The sequence below is a fragment of the Schistocerca nitens genome, chromosome 2 (genome assembly GCF_023898315.1).
Source record: "Schistocerca nitens isolate TAMUIC-IGC-003100 chromosome 2, iqSchNite1.1, whole genome shotgun sequence".
In the NCBI taxonomy this organism is placed as follows: domain Eukaryota; kingdom Metazoa; phylum Arthropoda; class Insecta; order Orthoptera; family Acrididae; genus Schistocerca; species Schistocerca nitens.
In genome coordinates this window covers 579,823,018-579,849,335 of record NC_064615.1, presented here as the reverse complement: position 1 = coordinate 579,849,335, position 26,318 = coordinate 579,823,018, and the positions used below count along the sequence as shown (strand labels likewise).

Sequence of the window (26,318 nt, the reverse complement as noted above, 5' to 3'; positions counted from 1 at the left end):
GAGGGGGCTGGAGTAGGTGGAGATGGACACTGAGAAGGGGAAGGAAGGGGTTGGACCAATAGAAAATTGTAATAAATAACCCGCGCAATGCCGGGTACTCAGCTAGTCGAGAGATAATGAGTAGTAATGATGAACATTCATTTATCTGTACATCCATTCATGTATCGCAAGTGCAGTGTACGTTAATCAAGGCAGTTATTGCCAGGCCTGACATCATTGCGATGGGTGCATGAATTTGTTGATAAATAAAAGATTGCTTCAACATGATTCCGCATTATATCTTGATCATGCATCGCTAGGAATGTACCACAGTGATTATTATAATATACAGGGTGGTCCATTGATCGTGACCGGGCCAAATATCTCACGAAATAAGCGTCAAACAAAAAACTATAAACTCGTCTAGCGTGAAGGGGGAAACCAGATGGCACTATGGTTGGCCCGCTAGCTGGCGCTGCCATAGTTCAAACGGATATCAACTGCGTTTTTTAAAAATAGGAACCCCCATTTTGTATTACATATTCGTGTAGTACGTAAAGAAATATGAATGTTTTAGTTGTACCACTTTTTTCGCTTTGTGATAGATGGCGCTGTAATAGTAACAAACATATGCCTCACAATTTTAGACGAACAGTTGGTGACAGGTAGGTTTTTTAAATTAAAATACAGAACGTAGGTACGTTTGATGATTTTATTTCGATTGTTCCAATGTGATACATGTGCCTTTGTGAACTTACCATTTCTGAGAATGCATGCTGTTACAGCGTGATTACCTGTAAATACCACATTAATGCAATAAACGCTCAAAATGATGTCCGTCAACCTCAATGCATTTGGCAATACGTGTAACGACATTCCTCTCAACAGCGAGTAGTTCGCCTTCTGTAATGTTCGCACATGCATTGACAATGCGCTGACGCATGTTGTCAGGCGTTGTCGGTGGATCACGATAGCAAATATCCTCAAACTTTCCCTACAGAAAGAAATCCGAGGACTTTAGATCCGGTGGACGTGCGGGCCAATCCACCTGTCACGAAATATGCTATTCAATACCGCTTCAACCGCACGTGAGCTATGTGCCGGACATCCATTATGTTGGAAGTACATCGCCATTCTGTCATGCAGTGAAACATCTTGTAGTAACATCGGTAGAACATTACGTAGGAAATCAGCATACACTGCACCATTTATATTGCCATCGATAAAATGGTAGCCAATTATCCTTCCTCCCATAATGCCGCACCATACATTAACCCGCCAAGGTCGCTGGTGTTCCACTTCTCGCAGCCATCGTGGATTTTCCGTTGCCCAATAGTGCATATTATGCCGGTTTACGTTACCGTTGTTGATGAATGACGCTTCGTCGCTAAATAGAACGAGTGCAAAAAATCTGTCATCGTCCCGTAATTTGTCTTGTGCCCAGTGGCAGAACTGTATATGACGTTCAAAGTCGTCGCCATGCAATTTCTGGTGCATAGAAATATGGTACGGGTGCAATCGATGTTGATGTAGCATTCTCATCACGGACGTTTTTGAGATTTCCGATTCTCGCGCAATTTGACTGCTACTGATTTGCGGATTAGCCGCGAGAGCAGCTAAAACACCTACTTGGGCATCATCATTTGTTGCAGGTCGCGGTTGACGTTTCACATGTGGCTGAACACTTCCTGTTTTCTTAAATAACTTAACTATCCGGCGAACGGTCCGGACACTTGGATGATGTCGTCCAGGATACCGAGCAGCATACATGGCACACGCCCGTTGGGCATTTTGATCACAATAGCCATACATCAACACGATATCGACCTTTTCCGCAATTGGTAAACGGTCCATTTTAACACTGGTAATGTATCACGAAGCAAATACCGTCTGCACTGGCGGAATGTTACGTGATACCACATACTTATACGTTTGTGATTATTACAGCGCCTCTATCACAAAGCGAAAAAAGTGGTCCAACTGAAACATTCATATTTCTTTACGTACTCCACGAATATGTAATAAAAAATGGGGGTTCCTACGTCAAAAAACGCAGTTGATATCCGTTTGACCTATGGCAGCGCCATCTAGCGGGCCGACCATAGCGCCATCTGGTTTCCCCCTTCAAGCTAGACAAGTTTCGTTCTTTATAGTTTTTTCGTTTGATGCTTATTTCGTGAGATATTTGGCCCGGTCACTATCAATGGACCACCTTGTATATCCATATAACTAACAGACTGTCCTGGAAATCAGAACTAGTCGCAGGTTGCTTGGACGAATTAATATAATTTAAAATGCTATTCTAATCTTACATTAAAAGGTTAAAACAATAAGACATATATCTGTGTTCGTCTTGAGACAGCTTAACTGACGACCCACAAATACCCGGGCTTTATTCATCCAGTATTTGAGAATGAGAGCACTTAGCGATTTCCAACAAACTTTACACACAATTTCAAATCTTTACCAAACTTTTTTTCTGCTTACACCCCCCCCCCTCCACCCAAACACACAAAATGATGAATGGAAAACTTTATCGCTTACTACACTGCACTGTTGGTGCAGTAAAACTTCATCACACGTGAGGTTTTAATTTATTGCTTTTTTACAACCAACTGTATTTGCTTTTGCAACGCAGTATGCAGACAGCATCCACATATACCACGGAAAGAACCTCCAAAACTATATAATTGTACGACACATAGTCATAAACGTTATTATCATTGAGCTGCGTGAAAAACTTGCTTTTGCTTAAAATGGAACGAAAATCACGCAGACTATATTCGTCCGATGTTTCTTGATAGGACTTAGCAACTTCAAACAAATTTTAAGTATAATTTCAAACCTTTCCTAAATTCTTTCGCACTTGCGTGCTTAATGTCAAATGTTTAACTTATCGACTAATTTGTACAGTAATCAGACGTTTGCCGGCCTTTGTGGCCGAGCGGTTCTAGGCACTTCAGTCCGGAACCGCGCTGCTGCTACGGTCGCAGGTTCGAATCCTGCCTCGGGCATGGATGTCCTTAGGTTAGTTAGGTTTAAGTAGTTTCTAAATCTAGGGGACCGATGACCTCAGATGTTTAGTCCCACAATGCTTAGAGCCATTTGAACCATCAATCAGACGTTTGAAGCTGTTTTATATATGTACGAGAGTTGGAGTCTGTAAGGAATCAGGAGTTTGCTCGCTATCTGTAACAGCAAACACAGCAAATTTGAAAGTTTATTGTCCTGGATTCGTATTTTATAATTATTCAGACACTCCGCAAGCGTCTAGAGTTCTTGATGTTAAGCGGATAATACTCGCAGACAGCAGTAAATTGTCTTTTGCAGTTAGCAGATGGAGCAGAGTGAATGGTTTCCAAGTGCGCACTTAATATCTTTCGGTAGTGCTCCTAGTGTGCTGAGAACCATTGAGACCAGTTTAACTGGTTTATACCAGAGTCGCTGTAATTATTATTATTATTATTATTATTATTATTATTATTATTCCTTTCCGAAGAAAGATAATTCACTGAATCGACGCACGATTTAAACAAAAGAAAGAAAATGTTGTGATTTTAACGCATTTCGGGCTGACTTATGGTCTACTGCATGACGCCCGGCGCTTTCGTATGATATTCGACGGATTCTCATCACTTCAGGGCTCGATTTCTCGAAAACTTGAAGCGAAAGATTAGCAAATTCGTGACCAGTTGTGCAAACGTTCTTTTGTTAGCTGCAGCTGTTGTATGTCGAACCCGTGGTCAGAAATTGTGGCCGCAGTCAAAGAACGACGGAAGGACCAACTTTTAACGATTTCTGTCAGCTCATATTGCTTTCAGTTCGTCGTGTGATGGGTCAACGCTGTTGACGAAGTTGGTGCTCGTAGAATGGCAGAAGACAAATAAGGCGCCCAGCTGCCGTCTTACTGACATGCTTACAACATAATCAACGTACCTGTAGAACGCTTCAGGTTTCCGTGATTTGTAGCTTTCTTCCAATTTTCCCGACGTATGGAAATTGATGAGTATTGTGCCCATCGAAGCACGTAGGACAGACTAACGCTTCTGAAGAAATTTTAAGCGTAGCTGTCACAATGTTAGAAATGTTTATCTGCCTGTATGCAATGCAAAAGTAATTTCTAGAGCGTCTTTTCTCTCAGGAATGTTTGTTTATTGCTTTGCGGAGGGTTTTTGGCGCAACTTGGACAAAGAAACCTATCGCCCTCTTTATGCAAGGTTTTACCGTTTTATTGTTTTCTACTGAAGTAAAAATCTGCTTAACTAAAAAGCCTTAACAATAAATTTTTTAATATACTTGATTTAGTCAAAAGGTAAGTCACAAATGGTTTATGCTTAAAATACACAGCTTCAGTAGCTGAGAGAATAAATGATAGCTAAACTGGTTTGTAACCAACGTATACCTTCGTGCCTTATCAGCCTTTATGTACGCTGAATTAGCCAAGTGCGAGTAGGAGTCGCTAACTGGAGGTTCCGTACAGATTTAATAATGTAATCCTGAGAGTCAAGGTTCTCACCGACTTTTGGCTGTTATCGTTATCGATACTGGGAATTCAAAGTCGGTATCCAAATCTCTACTCGTCAGACTAGCCAGGACATACAGAAAGATGCAAACTGGGAACTTCGGTTTGTAATGTAGAGGGAGAAGATGTAATAAAACATTTTTACTTACTTACCAAAACTTGACTACAAGCTTACAGTTTGTGTTTACATGCAGTAGCCTAATGTTCGTCTATCACGCTTTTGACGGGTGATGAACGCAATGTATGTTCAAAAGGCAAAATATATTTTTATGTGGTATAATTACAATTTAACGAATTTTAGATTTTCTGTAAGCATACTGTGAAGCCTTGCTTCTTGCCAAAAATTTCTTGAGTCTAGGTCATCGGGAAGTACCGTACAGGAATCTTTTGATTGAATTGACTTGACTTAAATTTTTCACACCGCTAAGGGACCACGTAACGTAAATTTGAACCTGATACGCCGACGAAAAATTTGTCTTAAAAGGTAAGTCATAAAAGACGGATGAAAAATGGCAAAACATTTGCTTGGTGTGGTATGATTACAAATTAGCAATTTTCGGTTCTTTTCCTTTAGTTATACCTTGCGTTGCCAAATTTCATGATTCTAGGTAAACGGGAAGCACCTCGTATGTTTTGATGAGTTTTCGAATATCAAAATATGTGACATAAATGGTCTTATCTTTTGATTGAAGTGTCTTATAAGCTTAAAATTTTTTGCACCTCCAAGGGACCATACTCCTTAGTATGTGACATAAATTTGAACTTGATATGTTTATACATTTATGAGAAAAGGACGGACGGAAAATAAAGCGATCCTGTGTTAAGTTTTTACAGATTGATGCGTGGAACTATATAAAAAAAAACGGTGGTAGAATAACGGGTTAATCATTTTGGCACAGTATGTCTGAGATAGATGACGTCATATATTGAAATAGTATATCAAGTGAATTATTCATGTTTCAAGAAAATACTGTACCAAGTGCCCACCAACTTAATGAAGAACGACATTGCTTTTTTCACTGTGACATTAAACCATTTCACTACGATCGAGATATACGATCGCTCCTCGATGAGTCATTTTATGGATGACGTATGGGCCAACGAGGCGTCAGGTGTCTACTGAGATCTTTAGATTTAACACCATTCAATTAATAGCATAGTCACAGCTTTTCGCTCTGTCTTACAGTACTGCAACCGTATTTTTTACCGATGACCGGCGCTGTACGTTTGTTAGCGTGACATTTTATTGTTATTTAGTTCTCATTTACTAAGGTTAAGAGAACAGCATCCATATTCACATGGCTACACGCATACGTTTCTGGTTTGACGAATAGTTAGGGACCCTGTAATACTTAGATTGGTGCAGTGAATCGTCCAACCGTAATTCTGTAGAAAATGTTTGGGGCTATTGAGAACAGCCGATGAAACGCAGTGATCAACTACCCCGGAATTTGGTACCTCTGCCGCATATAATTTCAATGAGCGGCGTCAGCTGGATATGGGGTACCTGAAGAAACACGTGGACTCTCAACATTACTGAACAGAGGAAATTTCAATGTTAGAGGCGGCATCAACGTGAACTAGAGGTCGTGTGTCGATTAACCTGGACTACTTGCTTCGGAATCAGTGAAGTGTTAATCTGAAAAGTATGAGGAGCGCTCAGACACTTTGGCTTTGGAAATGATTCACTGCGGTAACAGATGTACAAACCCGAAAAAAGTTTACACAACAGATATATTGCAGGAAATTAAAAGAAGTACACAGCACCCCTATCAGTCTAAGTTATTGTAAAACGACGTTTGAACGCTTTCTCCATCTGGCTTGCTAAGTGTTCTTATACATGGATAGCTCGTTCAAAGTTTTTGTATCATCTTGTCCCCAGTGACTCCGCCACAGCTTTTTCCTAAAGGACCGCAACGCAAAATCTGCTTCGGAATACTCGTCTCCTCGGCATTCGCAGAACGTGTGTGATACAGTCTTATAGTGTGCTGTTTATTCTTGTTATTGGTTAAGCACATTTCTTTGAGAAGTCTTGCAATAGTGACACATATATTACGATAGGTATTAATGTTTTCAATTGTATATTTGTCCTTAATATCAGACACAAGGATCAATAGTTGCACGCCGTTTTGAAAGTTGTATGCGAAAAAAAATTATGAGATATGCCAATAAAGTAATTGTAAAGAAGGATCGCACACTAACACTGTCGGTTTGAATAATTTTCTCTCTCTCTCTCTCTCTCTCTCTCTCTCTCTCTCTGTGTGTGTGTGTGTGTGTGTGTGTGTGTGTGTGTGTGTGTGCGCGCGCAAAATATGGCTCTGAGCACTATGCGACTTAATCTTTGTTTTTGTGCTACGTGTACGCGTTAATATTTACAGTAGATCCCAATATGTGTGATAACTGTATCTATCATTCTAATTTCAATCGATTCGTTTCAGACGCAGTTCCAATAGCGACAGGGTAGCAACTAACTGTGTGTGATCATTTGAGCCTGGATTCGAATGTTTTAATCTTACGGAACCTAAGACGGTTAAATCGTACTTAAAAGCCTAAAGGGACTAAACAGACGTACATTAACACTACCGTAATGATTCCCCTACGTGCACATTTAAACACAACTATCATGCAAGCATGACTTGTAACACCTCCGATAGCGGTGATGCATTTTGCGGGGACTGCTCCCTGATCTCGTGATGAACTAATGAGTGCTTCTAATTGGCGAGCAGTTTTCCGCATACCGTCCGAGCGGTCAGCGGAAACAGAGCGCGTAACTGATGAGGCCTGAGATTCAGCCTCACTGCTGCTCTCAGGAGGGGGACGTATCACGCCCTCCTCCTCCGCCTGCTGTTCTTGGTTCGCCTTCTTGCGCCTATGACGGCGCCGTGGGGACTTTGCGTCATCTGCCGGTGGGGGTGGGGTAGCAAGAACTACCTCCATCTGTTCTACAGTGACAACATCACTGGCCACAGCAGGCGCACTAGTCGCCGCCGGCGGTACCGCCACTACGGGCGTCAGGTCCGAGACAGTCTCAATAGGGCTGTCAATAGTTGCACTAGGCACCGTTTTCACCTCTCCTGACGGACCCGGAGTCGAGTCGTCAGTTCTCTCAGCGGTTCGGTGGGCAGCACCCGCCACTATCTCGCTGAGAAGAGGTACAAGGTTTCTCTCTCTCTCTCTCTCTCTCTCTCTGTGTGTGTGTGTGTGTGTGTGTGTGTGTGTGTGTGTGTGTGTGTGTGTGTGTGTGTGTGTGTGTGCGCGCGCACGCGCGCGCGCAAAATATGGCTCTGAGCACTATGCGACTTAACTTCTGAGGTCATCAGTCGCCTAGAACTTAGAACTAATTAAACCTAACTAACCTAAGGACATCACACACATCCATGCCCGAGGCAGGATTCGAACCTGCGACGTAGCGGTCGCTCGGTTCCATACTATAGCGCCTAGAACCGCACGGCCACTCCGGCCGGCGCGCGCACGCAATTTTGCATCTTCAGCCACGAAATAGGTGATCGCCCGTCGTCAGGGTAAATGATATATTTTAGTGAAGTAATTGACAATTAAAACTGTGATCGTGATTGGTACTAACGGCAGAGCAACACACTCCCAGTCGAGCTATTCGACTAGTGAGGGAGAGTGGATGCTCGTAGATTAGGCTGTTGCGTCTGGCAGTGAGGCATGCGCGGATGGCTCAGTCGCTAGAGCGGTTCCCTAGAAAGCCAAGGATCTGGCTACGCATGCCGGAGATAGACAGCTTTGCCATGTGATTCAACATTAGCGGTCGTTGTGCTAGAGTGCCAGTATATTCCTCCTACTGCTCTTCGAATAGCAGCTCAAGGTCAGTTCACCAAAATATCCGCTTCCATAAAGACATATACAAAAATAAAGCCAGGTTTTAAATCCGTTAGCTGCTCTTCATGCGAGCAGCAAATGTCTACGACGGCAGTGGCGAGACTATACTGATTAGAGAGCTAATATTTCAATAGCTAGACCTTCCCATGAAACCATTATTTATTCCGAATGGCGTTGGCTCTTGAAAAAAAATAGTGTGAAGTAAAGTTCTTGGTACGTTCATTTAGATCTGACGAGCAAACCTAAATATCACACATTCTGTAAATTTCACGCCCGAAAGTCTACTCCTCATAGAAGTACCTATTTTCATAAACGATGCAATCAGACTCAGCCACTACGAGAAATACCTGCTACTATGATTTCCAAAACGAATCAATAGTAGAGACAAAGTGAAACAGAGTTGATATTTTATTGGAGAAGAGCGGAATCTAAATCTCCGTTCGGGGATCTTAAACTTTGCCTCTAAAGATATCATTATCGGCCGGGTTCAAATCTTAACTTCCCTATGTAATATTGGACCGAATTACGGCGTAGGCGGAGAATAGTCTTTCGTGCTAATATCCAAATAAGAATATTCATGTTTGAACCGCTAACTGTACGGTGGGTCACTACCAGAATTTCAGCAAACGAGATAAAGGGTCAGTAGTGTCATGTCTCAATAAGTAACCATTTAGCTCTGGACGATAACATGAAGATCTGTGGCTCAAGTTAAAAAGAATAGTCGGTTATGCATTTGACAGATACGTTTCTAGTAGAGTAGTTCATGATGGGAGGGACCCTTCATAGTATGCACTACTGTAAAGAAACAGTTAAAGAGAGTGTTGCATAACAGGTGTAAAAACGGAGCCTAGATCTATATATAGGGAAATGCTGAATGAAAAGAGTTTGGCTGTAGGGTGATAATGCATGTGGTCTTAACGACTACGTAGCAAAAAATTATCGACAGATCTCTAATAAATCCCAAAGAAATTCAGGTTCAAATGGCTCTGAGCACTATGGGACTTAACATCTATGGTCATCAGTCCGCTTGAACTTACAACTACTTAAACCTAACTAACCTAAGGACATCACAAAACACCCAGTCATCACGAGACAGAGAAAATCCCTGACCCCGCCGGGAATCGAACCCGGGCGCGGGAAGCGAGAACGCTACCGCACGACAACGCGCTGCGGACTAAATTCAGCTGCAGATCATTTTCGTTAAGTCCATACATTACTTCCGTCGCTTTTTCTTTTACTGCTTCAACAGTCTCAAATCTAGTTCCTTTCAAAGCTGACTTGACTTTAGGGAAAAGAAAAAAGTCACAGGGGGCCAAATCAGGTGAGTAGGGTGGATGATCTAAGATGGGAATGTTGTGTTTTGCCAAAAACGTCTTCACTGACAACGCACTGTGAGCTGGGGCATTGTGTTGGTGAAGGATCCATGACTTTTTCTGCACAAATCGTTCCGTTTTCTCCGTATTCGCTCACGTAGGGTAGCCAGGACGCTAATGTAGTAATGCTGATTCAGTTTGTCCCTCTGATACCCAATCAATGTGCACAATCCCTTTGATGTCAAAAAAAAAAATCATCATTGCCTTGAATTTCGATTTTGACATTTGTGCTTTTTTTTGTCGTGGAGAACCAGGAGTTTTCCAATGCATCGATTGGCGTTTAGTTTCGGGATCGTAAGTAAAAAACCACGATTCATCGCAAGTAATAACATTTTGTAAGAAGGTGGGATCACTTTCAATGTTTTCCAGGATGTCAGAACAAATCATTCTTCGGCGTTCCTTCTGTTCAATTGTGAGACACTTTGGAACCATTTTTGAACACACTTTGTTCATATTGAAACTTTCATGAAGAATCTGCCTAACACTTTCCTTGTCAACTCCTGTTAACTCAGACACTGCTCTGATTGTTAAACGGCGATCTTATCGAACAAGTTTACCGATTTTTTCAATGTTTGCATCAGTTTTTGCTGACAATGATCTGCCATCACTGGTGTCTTCGCGGCCATCTTTAAATCGTTTAAACCACTCAGACACTTGTGTTCGCGATAAACAATCATCGCCGTACACTTGTTGTAACATTACAAACGTTTCACTTGCAGATTTTCCTAGTTTGAAACAAAATTTGATGTTGACGCGCTGTTCTTTCTGTACACTCAACATTTTCCGACGCACAGACAAAACGTCAACTACTTAAAACAGACGCCACGGGCAGACTGAGTGCAGGAGGCAGATGAAACTCGAGCAGTAGGCGGAGCGAGAGTCACGTGACAGGCCACGCGACTTTCAGCCTTATTGCATTCGTTTTATTGTTTCACCAGTACTAGTCCGGTTTTTTTCTAGCCACACCTCGTATAACCTGCCGTAGATTCCTTTAACAAAAAACCGTACCCAGTAGCTGGGAGAAAGCACCGATCACACGTGCCTACAAAACTACCGTCCAATATCCTTGATATCCATTTGTTGTAGCATCTTAGAACATATTCTGAGCACAAACGTGATGAAGTATCACTAACAGAATGACCTCCTCCATGGCATCCAGCATGGATTCCTTAAACAACGATCATGTGAAGCACAGCTCGCAATTTTCTTACATGACAGCCTGAAAGCCATGGATCAAGGGAGTCATGTACAATGGTTGAACAAAAATGTAGAAGCAGCAAAACACAACACAGTACCATGCCTAATGCGGTGTAGGGAACCCATTGGCATTCGAAACAGCTTCCAGCAGTCTCAAAGTATACCCAATTCAATAAAGTTTCTGTAATATTTATAGAACCAGACGTAATGTGCAATGAGATATCCAATACCTGTGTACACCAAGTCACGTAAATTATATGTAAAGGGCGTATCGCAGTAAGGCGCGTCTCTGTGCATGCCAAATGTGTTACCCACGTGTGAAGTTTCCAATGGGAGTAGTGCCAAACGAGAAACCCACAGCAAAACTTTTTTAACTAAACACGTAAAAGTGATGTTAGACAAATGTGCAATAACTGCAGTGGCTGAAATTCCTTTATTTCTAACGAAGGCAGCAATAGGGCTGCATAGCTGTAAAGGAGGTCAGTTTCTGGCAACCTTTAATAGAACACGAACATCGACAGAACGTCGTAAATTACACTTATCTAGTAGAAGTTTTTTATTCAGTATGAAATCCAGTGTATATTTAAAGGTTTAGGTGATTATTGTTACAGTAAGTAGTTACAAACATTACAATAATTTTATATTCAGAATAATGCCGTCGATCCTGACCCAAATACCATTACGAATATGAACAGGGTTGGGTTGGGATTGTTTGGGGGAAGAGACCAAACAGCGAGGTCATCGGTCTCATCGGATTAGGGAAGGAAGTCAGCCGTGCCCTTTCAAAGGAACCATCCCAGCATTTGCCTGGAGCGATTTAGGGAAATCACGGAAAACCTAATCAGGATGGTCGGACGCGGGATTGAACCGTCGTCCTCCCTTATGCGAGTCCAGTGTGCTACCACTGCGCCACCTCGCTCGGTATATGAACAGGGGAAGCTCCTTTTCTGAATGGTGATGAATAAGTGATATTCTAGTCAGCTAGCGCTTATGGCATCACGAACTTTGGTGTTCGCTTACGTATACACACATTTGCCGCCCGGGCGATTCCTGTCAACTACAACATGACGTCATAGTACCGTTGATCACTCGCAACATATATTATGTACTACGATACCGTTTCTGGCACGCAATGCTTACATTCGACGCAGTGCCTTTGCTCTAGTAATCTCGACACAGTGTTTGTAAATAAGAGGTTTTTTTCTGTAGCAGCGTCATTGTTTTATCAACAGTGTTGACATGTCACTGGTTGTTAACCTCTGGCTTGGCTAGGGGCCAGGCTGTCGTTTGCCTTTGACGGATAAGTTCATGACCACTGCGGAACGGTATCTTTCGGACTTCGGCTACACTAGTAAATATCGTGTGGATGTTTGAAGTAAGTCTCCATCAGGGTGTTCGTCCTCAGATGAACTATCTGTGTATGGCAACGTCGGTTTGCAACATGGATCTTAATGGTATTCAGCTCTTGTGAATGGATGACTAGTTCCCGAATGGAAGTTACCGATTGTTTTCTATAAGTGTATTGTCTAATAATTGGTATTATACGTGACCTGTCGTCCAGACTTTTGCTTCTTCCGTATTTTTGGACAAAAGAAAACCATGAACAACGTATTTCAGTAAGCGCTGTAGTAGCTTCAAATTGACCAGAAGTCTTAGACACTACAACTGTTTTATGTGACGGTTTTTTAAAATTACCCCCACCAGTCACAAACTTTGTCAACTATTGTATTACTTACTTATTTAGCGACATGTTTCGAGGGAATACCTCATCTTCAGGCTAAATGGCATTACAAAAACAAATTTACAGTAAGATCATACTGATGTTACATAGTCTTTTCGCAAATGCTGTGGCCATCTTTGGTCTTCTGGCATGGCAGTCTCGTTGTGAGGCGCTGAGGTGTTTTCATTTCCGTGGCTCTCTTGGTCACTGTTCACAAATTGTCACTAACATAGCAGTAACTTGGAAACACGATCACAAAATGGCTTCAAATTCTACTAAAACTGTTACCGCACATGTAAGCCTCGTCTGCTAGCCATTATTGTACTTATCGTCATTTAACTGCAGTCCCGATTGCAGTCTCCTGTTCGTTGAGTTATTGAAATCGGGGTCGTTATGGGATAGTATTTCGATTTTCGCGAAGACGTGCGTCGATATTGGCCTTAATTTTGTGAAAGAACTTGTAAAGTCTCATTTTTATTGTGAACCCTCGTTATGCCAAGTAAGGCGCCACTAATCTCTCCCACATTCAGATCAATGAGAGCAATTCAGTAAAGCGTATCTTCCAAAGTTTGATCGTATGTGTGGCTAAAAAAACATTGTAATTCTTCGTCGGTGTAACATTTCGCTGCTTAGATAATGAACCATATTTATTTCTGGTACATTATAAATATAACTTTTCTCTAACGGTGCCGAAAACAAACTGTAACTTTTTTTATTCGTTGCGTGTCTACGATCTGACACTAGAAATAGAGAACACTAATTAAAAGTGGTATCTTAAATCTTGGTCCGCTGGTATAACTGTTTTAAATGCCTCTTTAGGTCCTTTTCTCATAAACTGCCTGCTTTTCTTTGTCACCAGCCAATAAGGCACTCTTCAAATGTTTTGGTTGCTCTCCTCAAAGGCTGAATAACCATAGTATATACACTAAGGTGACAAAAGTCATGGGATAGCTATATGCAGATATACAATTGACTGTAGTATCGTGTATATAAGGTATAAAACGATTGTGCATTGGCTGAGCTGTCATTTGCGCTCTGGTGAATCATGTGAAAAGGTTTCCGGCGATATTATGGTCGCACGGCGGGAATTCTCAGATTTAGAACGCGGAATGCTAGTTAGAGCTGGAAGCATGGGACATTTCATTTCGGAAATCATTAGGGAATTCAGTATTCCGAAATCTACAGTGTCGACAGTAGGCCGAGAATACGAATTTCAGGCATTACCTCTCACCACGGACAACGCAGTGGCCGACGGCCTTCACTTAACGACCGAGAGCAGCGGCGTTGGCGTGGAGTTGTCACCGCTAACTGACAATCAACACTGGATGAAATAACTGCGGAAATCGGTTTGAAACATACGACAATAGTATCCGTTACGACGGTGCGGCGAATTGGCGTTAACGGGCCGCGGGAACAGACGACCGACGCGAGTGCCTTTGCTATTATCACATCGCTTGCAGCGCCTCTCCCGGGCCCGTGACGGTATCAGATGGATACTAGACGACTGGAAAACCGCGGTCTGATCAGATGAGTCCCGATTTCAGTTGTTAAGGTTTGATGGTAGGGTTCGGGTGTGTTTCAGACCCCACGAAGCCATGGACCCAAGCTGTCGACAAGGCACTGTGCAAGCTATTGGTTGTTCCATATTGGCCGGTTGCTATGGCCGAGCGGTTCCAGGCGCTTCAGTCTGGAACCGCGCTGCTGCTTCGGTCGCAGGCTCGAATCCTGCCTCTGGCATGGATGTGTGTGATGTCCTTAGGTTAGTTAGGTTTAACTAGTTCTAAGTCTAGGGGACTGATGACCTCAGATGTTAAGTCCCATAGTGCTTAGAGCCATTTGAACCATTTTGTTCCATAATGGTATAGGCTGTGTACATGGAAAGGACTGGGTCATGGTTATGTTGGGCTACTTGGAGACCATTTGCAGCCATTCATGGAATTCTTGTTCCCAAACAACGATGGAATTTTTATGGATGCCAATGCGCCATGTCACTGGGCCACAATTGTTCGCGGTCGGCTTGAAGAATATTCTGGAGAATTCGAGCGAATGATTTGACCACCCAGAGCGCCAGACACGAGTCTCATCGAATTTTATGGGACATTGTCGAGAGGGCAGTTCATGCGTTAACTCCTAAACTTCCAATAGTTAGGCAATTATGTATGTAGAAGCAGCACGGTTCCATATTTCTGCAGGGGACTTCCAACTACTTCTTGAGTCCACGCCATGTAGAGTTACCTCCCACGTCTCCTATTACATCAGTGAATAAGGGGGATGGTTGTTACAGAGTAATTCATCCAGTAAGTTCCATCAGCGTTATTTTAATTAGAAACACTCTTTCTCCACTACAAGCTGTGGGCTTGCCAATAGCTTCTCGTATGTTCTCTGTGTGTGCTGAAATGGAAGCATAGTCATTCGCAGATGATGTTAAAGCTCAAAGCTCATCTGTATCATACCTCATAACAACGGCTTAACAGACCGAGCGGATAATGGATGTTAATAAATGTTTATCTTGGATAGAAGTTAAAAACCCCTATGTTACCGTGGTTTTAAGCTTCAGTAGATTATTATCGGATGTGGACCCCAACGGACATAAATTGATTTTCTCTCTGTTTCTTCCCACAGGGGGAACCCGCTTCTATATGTATAATGCATTTCCTGTCTGTTTTTCTTCTTTTTTTTTCTCTAGGTGCTTCAGTTACAACTTCTTATAATCACATCAGTGATTTCACAATATGAACAATTTAATTAATACAAAACAAAAGAACTTAATGGTATGTCAATTATTAAATTGTCTTCAATTTGCAATTAGTGCATTACCGCTGTCTTACACCATACATCTCCAACCCGTCGTGTCTCTATCGCGCTCACGAATGCAGTAACCAGAGGAGACGAGGTACTGGCGGAACTAAAGCTGTGAGGACGGGGCGTGAGTCGTGCTTGGGTAGCTCAGATGGTAGAGCACTTACCCGCGAAAGGCAAAGGTCCCGAGTTCGAGTCTTGGCCTGGCACACAGTTTTAATCTGCCAGGAAGTTTCATGGGGACGACTAACTATAAGGTGCATTCAAAAAGAAACGAGCTGGAGGCTGTAAAATGAAAACCCCTGAATGGATCGTAGTGCCAGTGCCTGCGGAAGAGTTTGTTGAAGCCCCAAGGTCACCGTTAGAGCGAAATTTCTGTTACTAACGCTATCACAGTCACACTAACGAGTACGGTCTACGCGTGCACGGGCTAGCTCTATCGTCACGTGGATGCGCACGCGTTTCCGTCTAGCGCTTTTTCCCCCCGTTGGCGTTGGCATTATGATCCATCAGACGGTTTTCGTCTGACATCCTCCGCTCGCTTCTTTTTTAGTGCATCCCGTAATACATTTGATTAGCTGAAGATGCACGTACAAGGTACAAAACTCATAATAAAGGAGAGACAATAAGCTTGTAATGCTTACTAAGCACTGATTTGTTTTCATGAACAAATATTTATTTTCACATGCACATGTTAATTGAGATTCAAGACGTCTTGTCACAGTCTCCGTAACAACTTAGCCATTTAAGCAGTGAGTCAACGAGAGTGAAATCCATGATCAGTTGACCACACTGAAATTCCTTCAAGTAAGTCGTCTGTGTTATTTCATGTTGGCGAGCGTTTCTCTTTAAAGCTCAAGAGTTTTCGAAGCAAATTTGGAAAAGGGAAGAAAAAAATGCATCACTTCAATCGACAATTTAATTTCATGACTGATAGTTCAACATCCATAATTGTTATCTCAGTTACATTCGCGTTATCTTAACTCTCAACTCACGCAACTTGAAAACCTGCGAGAAGTAATCGTACTAGGATAGGCATTTTTGTAGAAATTGCTATCTGTCAATCGGTCAAAGGAGTAGCAGTGTAGTCTGACGCCGGCCGAAGTGGCCAAGCGGCTCTAGGCGCTACAGTCTGGAACCGCGCGACCGCTACGGTAGCAGGTTCGAATCCTGCCTCGGGCATGGATGTGTGTGATGTCCTTAGGTTAGTTAGGTTTAAGTAGTTCTAAGAGGTTAGTTAGGTTTAAGTAGTTCTAAGTTCTAGGGGACTGATGACCTCAGATGTTTAGTCCCATAGTGCTCAGAGCCATTTTTTTGTAGTCTGACGTCATAATATGTTGCACGAGTGCTGTCACAGTAACAAATTATTCGGGAGTACACGTTAATCTTATGTAAGACCACATTTGCGCGCGCGAGAGAGAGAGAGAGAGAGAGAGAGCGACGACGACGACGACGACGCTAGCTTTTAAGTTCAGCTACTCAGTCTAACAGGGAAAACTCCCCATCGCACACCCCTCACATTTAGTCGTAAGATGGCTCAGTGAACAGCACACATAGAACACAGATCAAGCATGAAAATAGGAAGAATGTGTACTGAACTGTGAAGAAAAAAAAAAAAAAGAAACGGTGAACGGTCCAAGAACAAGAAGTGCAATATAGAGCAGCCGGAACGAGGAATGGCGTCCTGGTTAAGTGGTTATGGTGTTGGACTGCCACGCGCGAAAGCTGTTTGATCCTCTCGTGCATTTTGTTTTATCCTCCGCTGTTCGCTTTATTAAAATTTGTGTCTGTGTCGTGATGTAACGTCTGTTTGCAACCGTGAGGTGTAAGGTAGAGAGACCTATAATGACAGTTGACTGCACACCAACTCTCAGCCGAAAGGTAGTGGCTTTCGAATGGGAACCGCGAACTTTTGATGATAAGGCGACAAGTCAGCTGAACTATCCACCGGAAAACACGTCTGGTGTGTCATACATGGTATTAGTGTAATACGTGTCATATGATAGGGATCTCTTATCGACACACCTAATTTGTACGACTGGTAAATGATTGAGATATGCCTCCTTGCCCGATTAGATGTTCGTATGAATGTGATCACTCCTAAGGAAATGAAAACATAATAGTTTGTCATATAAACTGCAACAGATGAACCTAACAGTTTCACAATCACAGAGTTTCTCTGTGCTCTGTCAAAACGTGTGTTTTTAACGTTTTTGAAGTTGCGTTCTGTTTGACTCTTGAATTCCTTTTTTGTAACGTAGTTCACAGCCGTGTATTCGTTATTTTCATTTCTGTGAGACGTCTGTTTGGTATCTCACCTGCTCTCACTATTCATCACATTTGCTGGCGACGGTAACGTATTCTTACCACAGCTCATAACCAATGTATAGTATGGCAACTGCCAAGAGTTCAGATGAGCTTTTGATCATATGGAAATGAAATTTACTTCTCAGCAATATGTAACCGTCAATTTAAAATCGAGAAAATAAAAGCAAAGAAAAGAATTCTCCAACAAATTACATAACATTTCTCCTTTGACTATTTTAAGTTCTCTTGACTGGCGTGTGTACATGTGGCTTCGTCGCGCTTGCCCTCCTCAACTGTGTGTAAGTTGCTTTTCCGAAAGTGAATTCTTCAATGTGGAATGATTCTCGGTTTGAGGTAAAGTGTTTTGGAACAACTGTTTATACTTATGTTTTTTTTCAAATTATGTTGTTCCTGAATATACAAAATAAATTGACAATGTAGTACGTACATTATCCGAGGAGCCATGTATAACTATTGTTCTTCGTGGCAGGGAACAAGTTCTAGTCCGGGTGTATCACATTGTTCACAGTGCTCCCATTCTCTGTCGTCCCATTTAACCATGACGCCGTTGCTCTATATTGCACTTCCTGCCCTTGGGCTATTCATTCTTTCTATTTTTTTCTTCACAGTCTAGCACACCTTCTTCCTGTTTTCATGCTTGATCTGTGTTCAGTTTTTGACGGGCTGTCCACTGGGATCTCTTACCACTAAATCTGAGGTGTGTGCGGTAGTGTTCCCCTTGTAAGAAAGTTGCTTCTGAGACAGATGTGATTTGCTGCCGTTGAGACACCAGCTCTTCTAGTAAAGATGAATACTGTTAAAATACACGACATATAGAATAGAAATGTATTATATTAAGCATAAAATAAGGAAGATGATGAACAGATTCCTTATTTTAGACGAATTTAAATTAGGATGTTAACTATGCTTAGGCAGAAGTACTCGTGCGCTTGATGTTGTCAACGAAAAATAGTCCCTGAGTGATAACTCTGCAATTCGTGCTGCCTCGCGATGTGCACGCTATAATATTAACAACGTGTTGTCAGTGAATCACGGGGAGAATGGGAAGCAGAATGAAAGATACAATGCAATGTGAATAGAAGTACACTGCATCAGTCATAAGAAAGAAACTTGCAGAACCCATAGCTAGTCTGTTATGACAAAGCATCAGAGTGGAAAACACACTAGATAGCAACGTACATTATTTCAGCTGTAAAGTGTAGTATGTGTATATATTTATCCACGAATAAAGTCCCGTGCAAAGACATTCTTTACACGTTATTTTATTTGTCATTTAATTTTCAGTTGTTATACCGGCTTTAGTATTTCGAATAATGGCTTATATAGTTACATATTATAAATATGGTATGAAATACAGAGAACTCGAAACTCGTTATCTGTCTAAGAATATTTTTATTCGTGGCCGTACGCGCATCAGAACAGTTTCTTCTTGGCTATAACGGTCTGTGATGTTTTCTTCTCCACAGCAGGAATAAAAGAGTTATTAACCCTAGGATGCATGGTGCCGAAAACACACATGAATGCATATGCAGGGCCTCCAAGGCCCTGCCCTAATTTAAAATTTTCCTCTTTTCATATAATCATTCTTTGGAGTTAAATTTATTTCTGTCAAATTTGTCATATTGAAAGATTCCTAAGATACAGCAACAGGATCTGGTGGGCCTGATTAACATTTTATTAATTTTTTAAAAAAAACTCTAAGAGTGAATTTTTATTAGCTACATCCATTTACATACAATATATACAAATAATTTTATTAATTCACTTATAAGTTGCAGTTTACATTTTATAACATTTATTACAACCAATTTCTTCAATTAAAACATACTCATTATTCACAAGATTATGTATATAGGCAATATTTTGACAAAAAGTTATCATTCATTGCTCACATACAATTGCATTTTTCTTAGTTTTCAACATGTGACAAACAAGAAGCACAAAGAACGCCACTATGTTCCTTACAAATGTTGGTTTTACACTTAATGCATGTCATAGCACTTTTCCTGTGTTTATTATATGGACAATAATTGCATCCTCTTCTTTTTCCTGAAACAGGTGGTTGGTTCGGCAATATGACATCTTTTTGAACACCACATCTTTGCATGGCATCAATGATTTTCTTTGGAAGATTAGGGATCTGAATACGAGGTTCCATTAGTGGTCTTACCATTTACTCTGCCAAATCTCTTAGGAACAAATGCCTTTTATCATTTCTTCCACTATGGTATGTCACATGTTGGGTGGAAAATAAAATTTCACTGTTCATTGCTGCGACGTCCATCATATTCATCCATAATGCAAATGGTCATCTTCTAGTTTGTCTCTTGCAAGTGTAGTAACGAATTTTCTGGTCCATTTGATCTACTCCACCCTTCGTAGAGTTATAGAACTTTATTATATCTGATTTCTTTTTTACATGAGTTTCATCGATGTTTGTCATGATGCATTGTGCTAATGAGAACTACAGACTTCTTCTTTTTGGGAACATAACCCACTATTGTAATGTCACCTCTAAATGCAAACAAAGAGGAATAAATCGCTCTTGAGGCAGATTGTTTCATCTCATTAGGAATTTCTGGTTTATTTTGTTTGATTGTTCCCACCACTGTAATTTGCTTCTGAAGCATCTCTTCTGCCAGCTGCACACTGGTATAGAAGTTGTCAACAGTAATATTTTTTGATTATCCTTCAATGCGTTTAGCAAGATCTTTTACCACATTCAATCCAAGATTGTTCAGAATAGGTTCATGGGGCTTCCTTCCCGTGTAAACAATTCCGTCTAAAGCATATGCAGCATCACATAACCAAAATATTTTTATGCCATAGTTGGCTGGTTTAGAGGGCATATACTGGGTGAAGCTGCATCTTCCACGGAATGGGACTAGCTGTTCATCAACTGTGAGCGAATCATTCTATTTCTACACTTGTCAAGAAATAGTTCCCATGCATAGCGAACAGCTGCAAGTTTGTCAACTGCAGATCGAGCTTCATGGGTAAGCCTGTCATCAAATCTAATCATTATTCTTATATCCTCGAATCTGTTTACTAACATGGTGGCCTTGTATGTAGAATTTGCCTTTTCATCCAAGAATAATTCTCTAATAGGGTCATCCCAACTCTTCTCAACACCAGTAAGCAGTAATAGACCAAGAAAACCCTCCATTTCATCAAGCGAAACGTTTTTCCACGTTTTACCACGTAAAGCAGCCACTCTTCTGCCTTCAATATGTGTGCAGTTGATGATTTCCTCTAGTATTTCCTTGGAGATGAAATAGTCCCAGGCATCCTTAGGTTTACAGGTTTTCAAACAACGGGCTGGACCTGGTGCCTTCTTTACGATATTATGGACAGGCGTACGAAAAGTTGCAGGGGGATCTAATTTCCAAATCGTTCCATTCCGACTAATGTATGTGTGGTCTTCTATACCTTTTTGTGGTGGTTCTGTATTTTCAGACTCTGATGAAGTAATATTATCGGAAGGACTGTCATCTGCCTCAATATTCACATCTGCAGGTTCATTGGCTGATTCTTCACTACTTGCATCTTCAAAAATATTTCCTTCCTCGCAAGAGTCATCTTCTTCAAACCACTGAGCCACAACACTTTCAAAATTAGCTGCATTTGCACGTACTGACTCTCTTGCTTTGCGTGTCGAAGCCATAGCAAAAGGCGTCTCTCTCGAACGGCAGCTAGTGCAGCACTAAACGAGTCATACTCGTAACAATATGGGCCTTGCAGCAACAAACTACAGTAACAATGAGGCTGACAAGAGCAGCACAGGATAACAATACTATGCAATAATAAAATATTTGATAGCAAAAAGATCAATAATACACCGACATCGCCAATATATGAAAGTAGTGTGTATTATTTTTTATTTATACTATTACAGCTACTGCTGCTGTTGTCACTCCTGTTGCTGGAAATACCACTACAGTTATTGTTGAATTAATAACTGCTCCCAAACAAATGTTGAAGACAATATAGGCTAAAGAACATTTATAAATGTGTGAGGGCTTCTGAAGCCCTGCTTATGCATTCACGGTGTATGGGTAAACGTATTGAATTATACAAAAAACTGAAAAAGGTATCTCGCTCAGACTTGATTGGAGGAATGTCACAGTGTTAGTGAAAGAGTACTGGAGAGCAGTTTGAAACCAAACAAAGAATTAGATAATTTTTTAGAAATGAAGACATACAAGGGCCTCCGAGGCCCCGTATATGCATCCTAGGGTTAAATATGACTGGACATCCTGCAAGCCGACTCGCTCCAAATTCGACTGTCGTCTTTCAAACGTACGCTTCGCTTCATCGTGTATACAAGGCCGCATTTCCCTACAGTTTCCGGCAATTGTTGTCTGTTTCTCCGCTCTAGACAAGCAGGTGCAGTTACATCAAGCTGCGGTCGACTTGTCATTTGAGCTGTATTCCTCAGTTTGCGTGCCGCGGAGTGTTTCCTTATATCCTGGGAACGTTTACTTTTCTTTTTATGTGACTGGTAGGTTACGTAACTTCACATGGTTTCTGCACTGACTCGGTGTGGTACTTAAAGCTGAAAATCGCCTACGCAAGCGCTGTGGATGTACAGCTTTTTCTTTGCAGTGGGTTTCATGGAGCGCAACGCCAAGTGTGTCTGGGAAAACTGCATCGTCAGAGCTCTAGGCAGGTGCTTTCGGGAGTAATCTCAAACAAATCTTATTTATATAATGATATGCCCTCTAGTATTATGGGTAACTCTAAAATATTTCTGTTAGCTGATGACACTAGCTCGGTAGTAAAGGATGCTGTGTGCAACATTGGCTCGGTTTCAAATAGTGCAGTACATGACCTAAGTCAATGGCTTGTGGAAAATAAACTAGCGCTAAATCACAGTAAGACTCAGTTTTTACAGTTTCTAACACACAATTCAACAAAACTTGTCGTTCAGAATCTTGTTCAAAGACTTAATACTGCTATTGTTACTATTCGAACGGTATCTGGAGTGAGTGATCGTTCGACACGGAAATTAGTCTGCTTTGCTTATTTTCATTCGCTTATGTCGTATGGTATTATATTTTGGGGTAACTCGTCCCATTCCAAAAGGATATTTTTCACTCAGAAACGTGCGGTTCGGGCAATGGTGGTTTAAGTCCACCAACATCTTGTCGACTTCTGTTCACGAGTTTGGGTGTATATACACTCTTGGAAATTGAAATAAGAACACCGTGAATCCATTGTCCCAGGAAGGGGAAACTTTATTGACACATTCCTGGGGTCAGATACATCACATGATCACACTGACAGAACCACAGGCACATAGACACAGGCAACAGAGCATGCACAATGTCGGCACTAGTACAGTGTATATCCACCTTTCGCAGCAATGCAGGCTGCTATTCTCCCATGGAGACGATCGTAGAGATGCTGGATGTAGTCCTGTGGAACGGCTTGCCATGCCATTTCCACCTGGCGCCTCAGTTGGACCAGCGTTCGTGCTGGACGTGCAGACCGCGTGAGACGACGCTTCATCCAGTCCCAAACATGCTCAATGGGGGACATATCCGGAGATCTTGCTGGCCAGGGTAGTTGACTTACACCTTCTAGAGCACGTTGGGTGGCACGGGATACATGCGGACGTGCATTGTCCTGTTGGAACAGCAAGTTCCCTTGGCGGTCTAGGAATGGTAGAACGATGGGTTCGATGACGGTTTGGATGTACCGTGCACTATTCAGTGTCCCCTCGACGATCACCAGTGGTGTACGGCCAGTGTAGGAGATCGCTCCCCACACCATGATGCCGGGTGTTGGCCCTGTGTGCCTCGGTCGTATGCAGTCCTGATTGTGGCGCTCACCTGCACGGCGCCAAACACGCATACGACCATCATTGGCACCAAGGCAGAAGCGACTCTCATCGCTGAAGACGACACGTCTCCATTCGTCCCTCCATTCACGCCTGTCGCGACACCACTGGAGGCGGGCTGCACGATGTTGGGGCGTGAGCGGAAGACGGCCTAACGGTGTGCCGGACCGTAGCCCAGCTTCATGGAGACGGTTGCGAATGGTCCTCGCCGATACCCCAGGAGCAACAGTGTCCCTAATTTGCTGGGAAGTGGCGGTGCGGTCCCCTACGGCACTGCGTAGGATCCTACGGTCTTGGCGTGCATCCGTGCGTCGCTGCGGTCCGGTCCCAGGTCGACGGGCACGTGCACCTTCCGCCGACCACTGGTGACAACATCTATGTACTGTGGAGACCTCACGCCCCACGTGTTGAGCAATTCGGCGGTACGTCCACCCGGCCTCCCGCATGCCCACTATACTCCCTCGCTCAAAGTCCGTCAACTGCACATACGGTTCACGTCCACGCTGTCGCGGCATGCTACCAGTGTTAAAGACTGCGATGGAGCTCCGTATGCCACGGCAAACTGGCTGACACTGACGGCGGCGGTGCACAAATGCTGCGCAGCTAGCGCCATTCGACGGCCAACACCGCGGTTCCTGGTGTGTCCGCTGTGCCGTGCGTGTGATCTTTGCTTGTACAGCCCTCTCGCAGTGTCCGGAGCAAGTATGGTGGGTCTGACACACCGGTGTCAATGTGTTCTTTTTTCCATTTCCAGGAGTGTATATTCCTTACTGTCATTTCTTGTTAACAGTATTAGCTTACTCCCAAGAATAAGCAGCTTTCACTCAGTTAATATTTGGCAGAAATCAAACCTGCATTTGGAGCGGACTTCCTTAACTGTTGTGCAGAAAGGTGTGCAGTATACTGCAGCATCCATTTTCAGTAAGCTACCACTCGAATTCAAATATCTTAGCAGTAATCCACGCGCTTTCAAACCGAAGCTAAAGTTTTTCATCATGGGTCACTCCTTCTATTCTGCCGGCCGCGGTGGCCGTGCGGTTCTAGCGCTGCAGTCCGGAACCGCGGGGCTGCTACGGTCGCAGGTTCGAATCCTGCCTCGATGTGTGTGATGTACTTAGGTTAGTTAGATTTAAGTAGTTCTAAGTTCTCGGGGACTGATGACCTAAGATGTTAAGTCCCATAGTGCTCAGAGCCATTTGAACCATTTTTGAACCTTCTATTCTGTCGAGGAGTTCCTTGAAAAATTAAGCTGATTCTTGTTGTATTGTTGATTGCGTTTACTTAAACTTATGGCTTGACTTCTTTCGGGTTCATAAACATTTATTTTTATCTGTTATTACCTTCATGTTGTAATTTAATGTACTGACACGTTCCATGACCTTGGAGATTTACTTCTCAATTTGGTCCTACGGAACTTGACGTGTAAAAAATAAATAAATAAATAAACCTGAACATAAAAATGTAATTTTTCGAGGTTTCCCTTTATGGCTTAAGGCAAAAGAGGAGGATTTGTGTCGATCTCCTTCCCTGTCCTTGTCCAGTTAGAGTTAGTGCTCTTTCTGCACCTACCTTGTTATCAACGGCGCGTTAGAAACTACTCTGCATTGCTTCCAATCTTCCAGGCGACCCTATTCAATTGCATTGTGTCCCTAAAATGTAAAAGTTAATAGACAAATAGAGATTTGAATAATGGTGTATACGAATAAGAATCCAGTGCCTACACAACAGTGCCTCCTCGCTCAGTAACATGCGGATTAGTAATGACAGAAGTAAACGCCAAATCGTCGAATTACTGTATGTAGTCCGTATGAAAAAAGAAGTTCCAGTTGAAGTGGGCTTGGCGCTGCTGTTTCGGGCGTCTACCGAAGTCAATCAACACTGGATCTGTCAGGGCTCTTTTTCGCCGTACCATGTATAGGTCCCATCAGAAGCATCAGCAACACGGCACATTGCACTGTGTTGAAGAGATGCGAAAACTGCAGTCTTCATAAAAAACGCTTCCGTGATGATAAAAGAGTCATGTGGTGATGAAAAAGAGCAATTGTAAATTTCAGGTGAGGAATCAGTCTGGAAACGACTGAGCTGAAAACTAGGAAATCAAACATACTGTGGGATAACTCTGCCAATGGAGTACGAGGACCTTTAGATCATTGTTTATAGGCCGTAATAAACTGATTTATTTACGTAGTGCTCGTGAAATCCTGCGTCAGGCGTTCCCTGGAAGTTGGGTAGGAATAGGTCAGGTTTTTCGGTGTGTTCATTCACCTGATCTTTCCACTGATTGCATCTGAAGGACCATATGAAAAGTGTTGAATATGAACATTTGCTGGGAGTGGAGGGGATCTCCTGACAAGAATTCTCGCTGTCTTTGATTTATGAACAACGTGTACGACAGAATGTCGTGAGACGATGCTATGCCTGCTCAGAAGCTGGTGGGAGTTGCCTAGGACAACTGTTCTGAATGCAGCACCTTCTGCGTTTTTCGGATGCATAGAACCTTTATGTAAAGGGTTCTCTTTTAATTTTTTGTCATCGTCGTCGTTGAAAGGAACATTTCAGACTTTCTTGTCTTCACTTATAACTATTGGCCCGCTCTTTCCAGACCAGGGTTTCTTGTCTAGTACTGATACATTTATCCTGCTCCACCATTCTTGAAAGTTTATAACGTCATCAGGGAAACACAATTTTTTTTCTCACGCAGGATTTTTTTGG

The 26,318-nt window shown here is 42.4% G+C and overlaps 1 protein-coding gene across 5 annotated transcripts in view; it reads left to right on the top strand.

The window, feature by feature from the left end:
- Positions 1 to 26,318, top strand: part of LOC126236636 (glycerol kinase-like) — a 280,730-nt gene that overhangs the window by 162,567 nt on the left and 91,845 nt on the right. Inside the window, exon 1 of one of the 5 annotated variants that reach the window (XM_049946084.1) lies at positions 12,344 to 12,371. The exons of the other annotated variants lie outside the window; for them this stretch is intronic. Coding sequence (XP_049802041.1) covers positions 12,359 to 12,371 — 13 coding nt within the window. The 5' untranslated portion in view covers positions 12,344 to 12,358. Of the gene's footprint in view, positions 1 to 12,343; positions 12,372 to 26,318 lie in introns of those variants that run through there. 5 annotated transcript variants of the gene reach the window in all.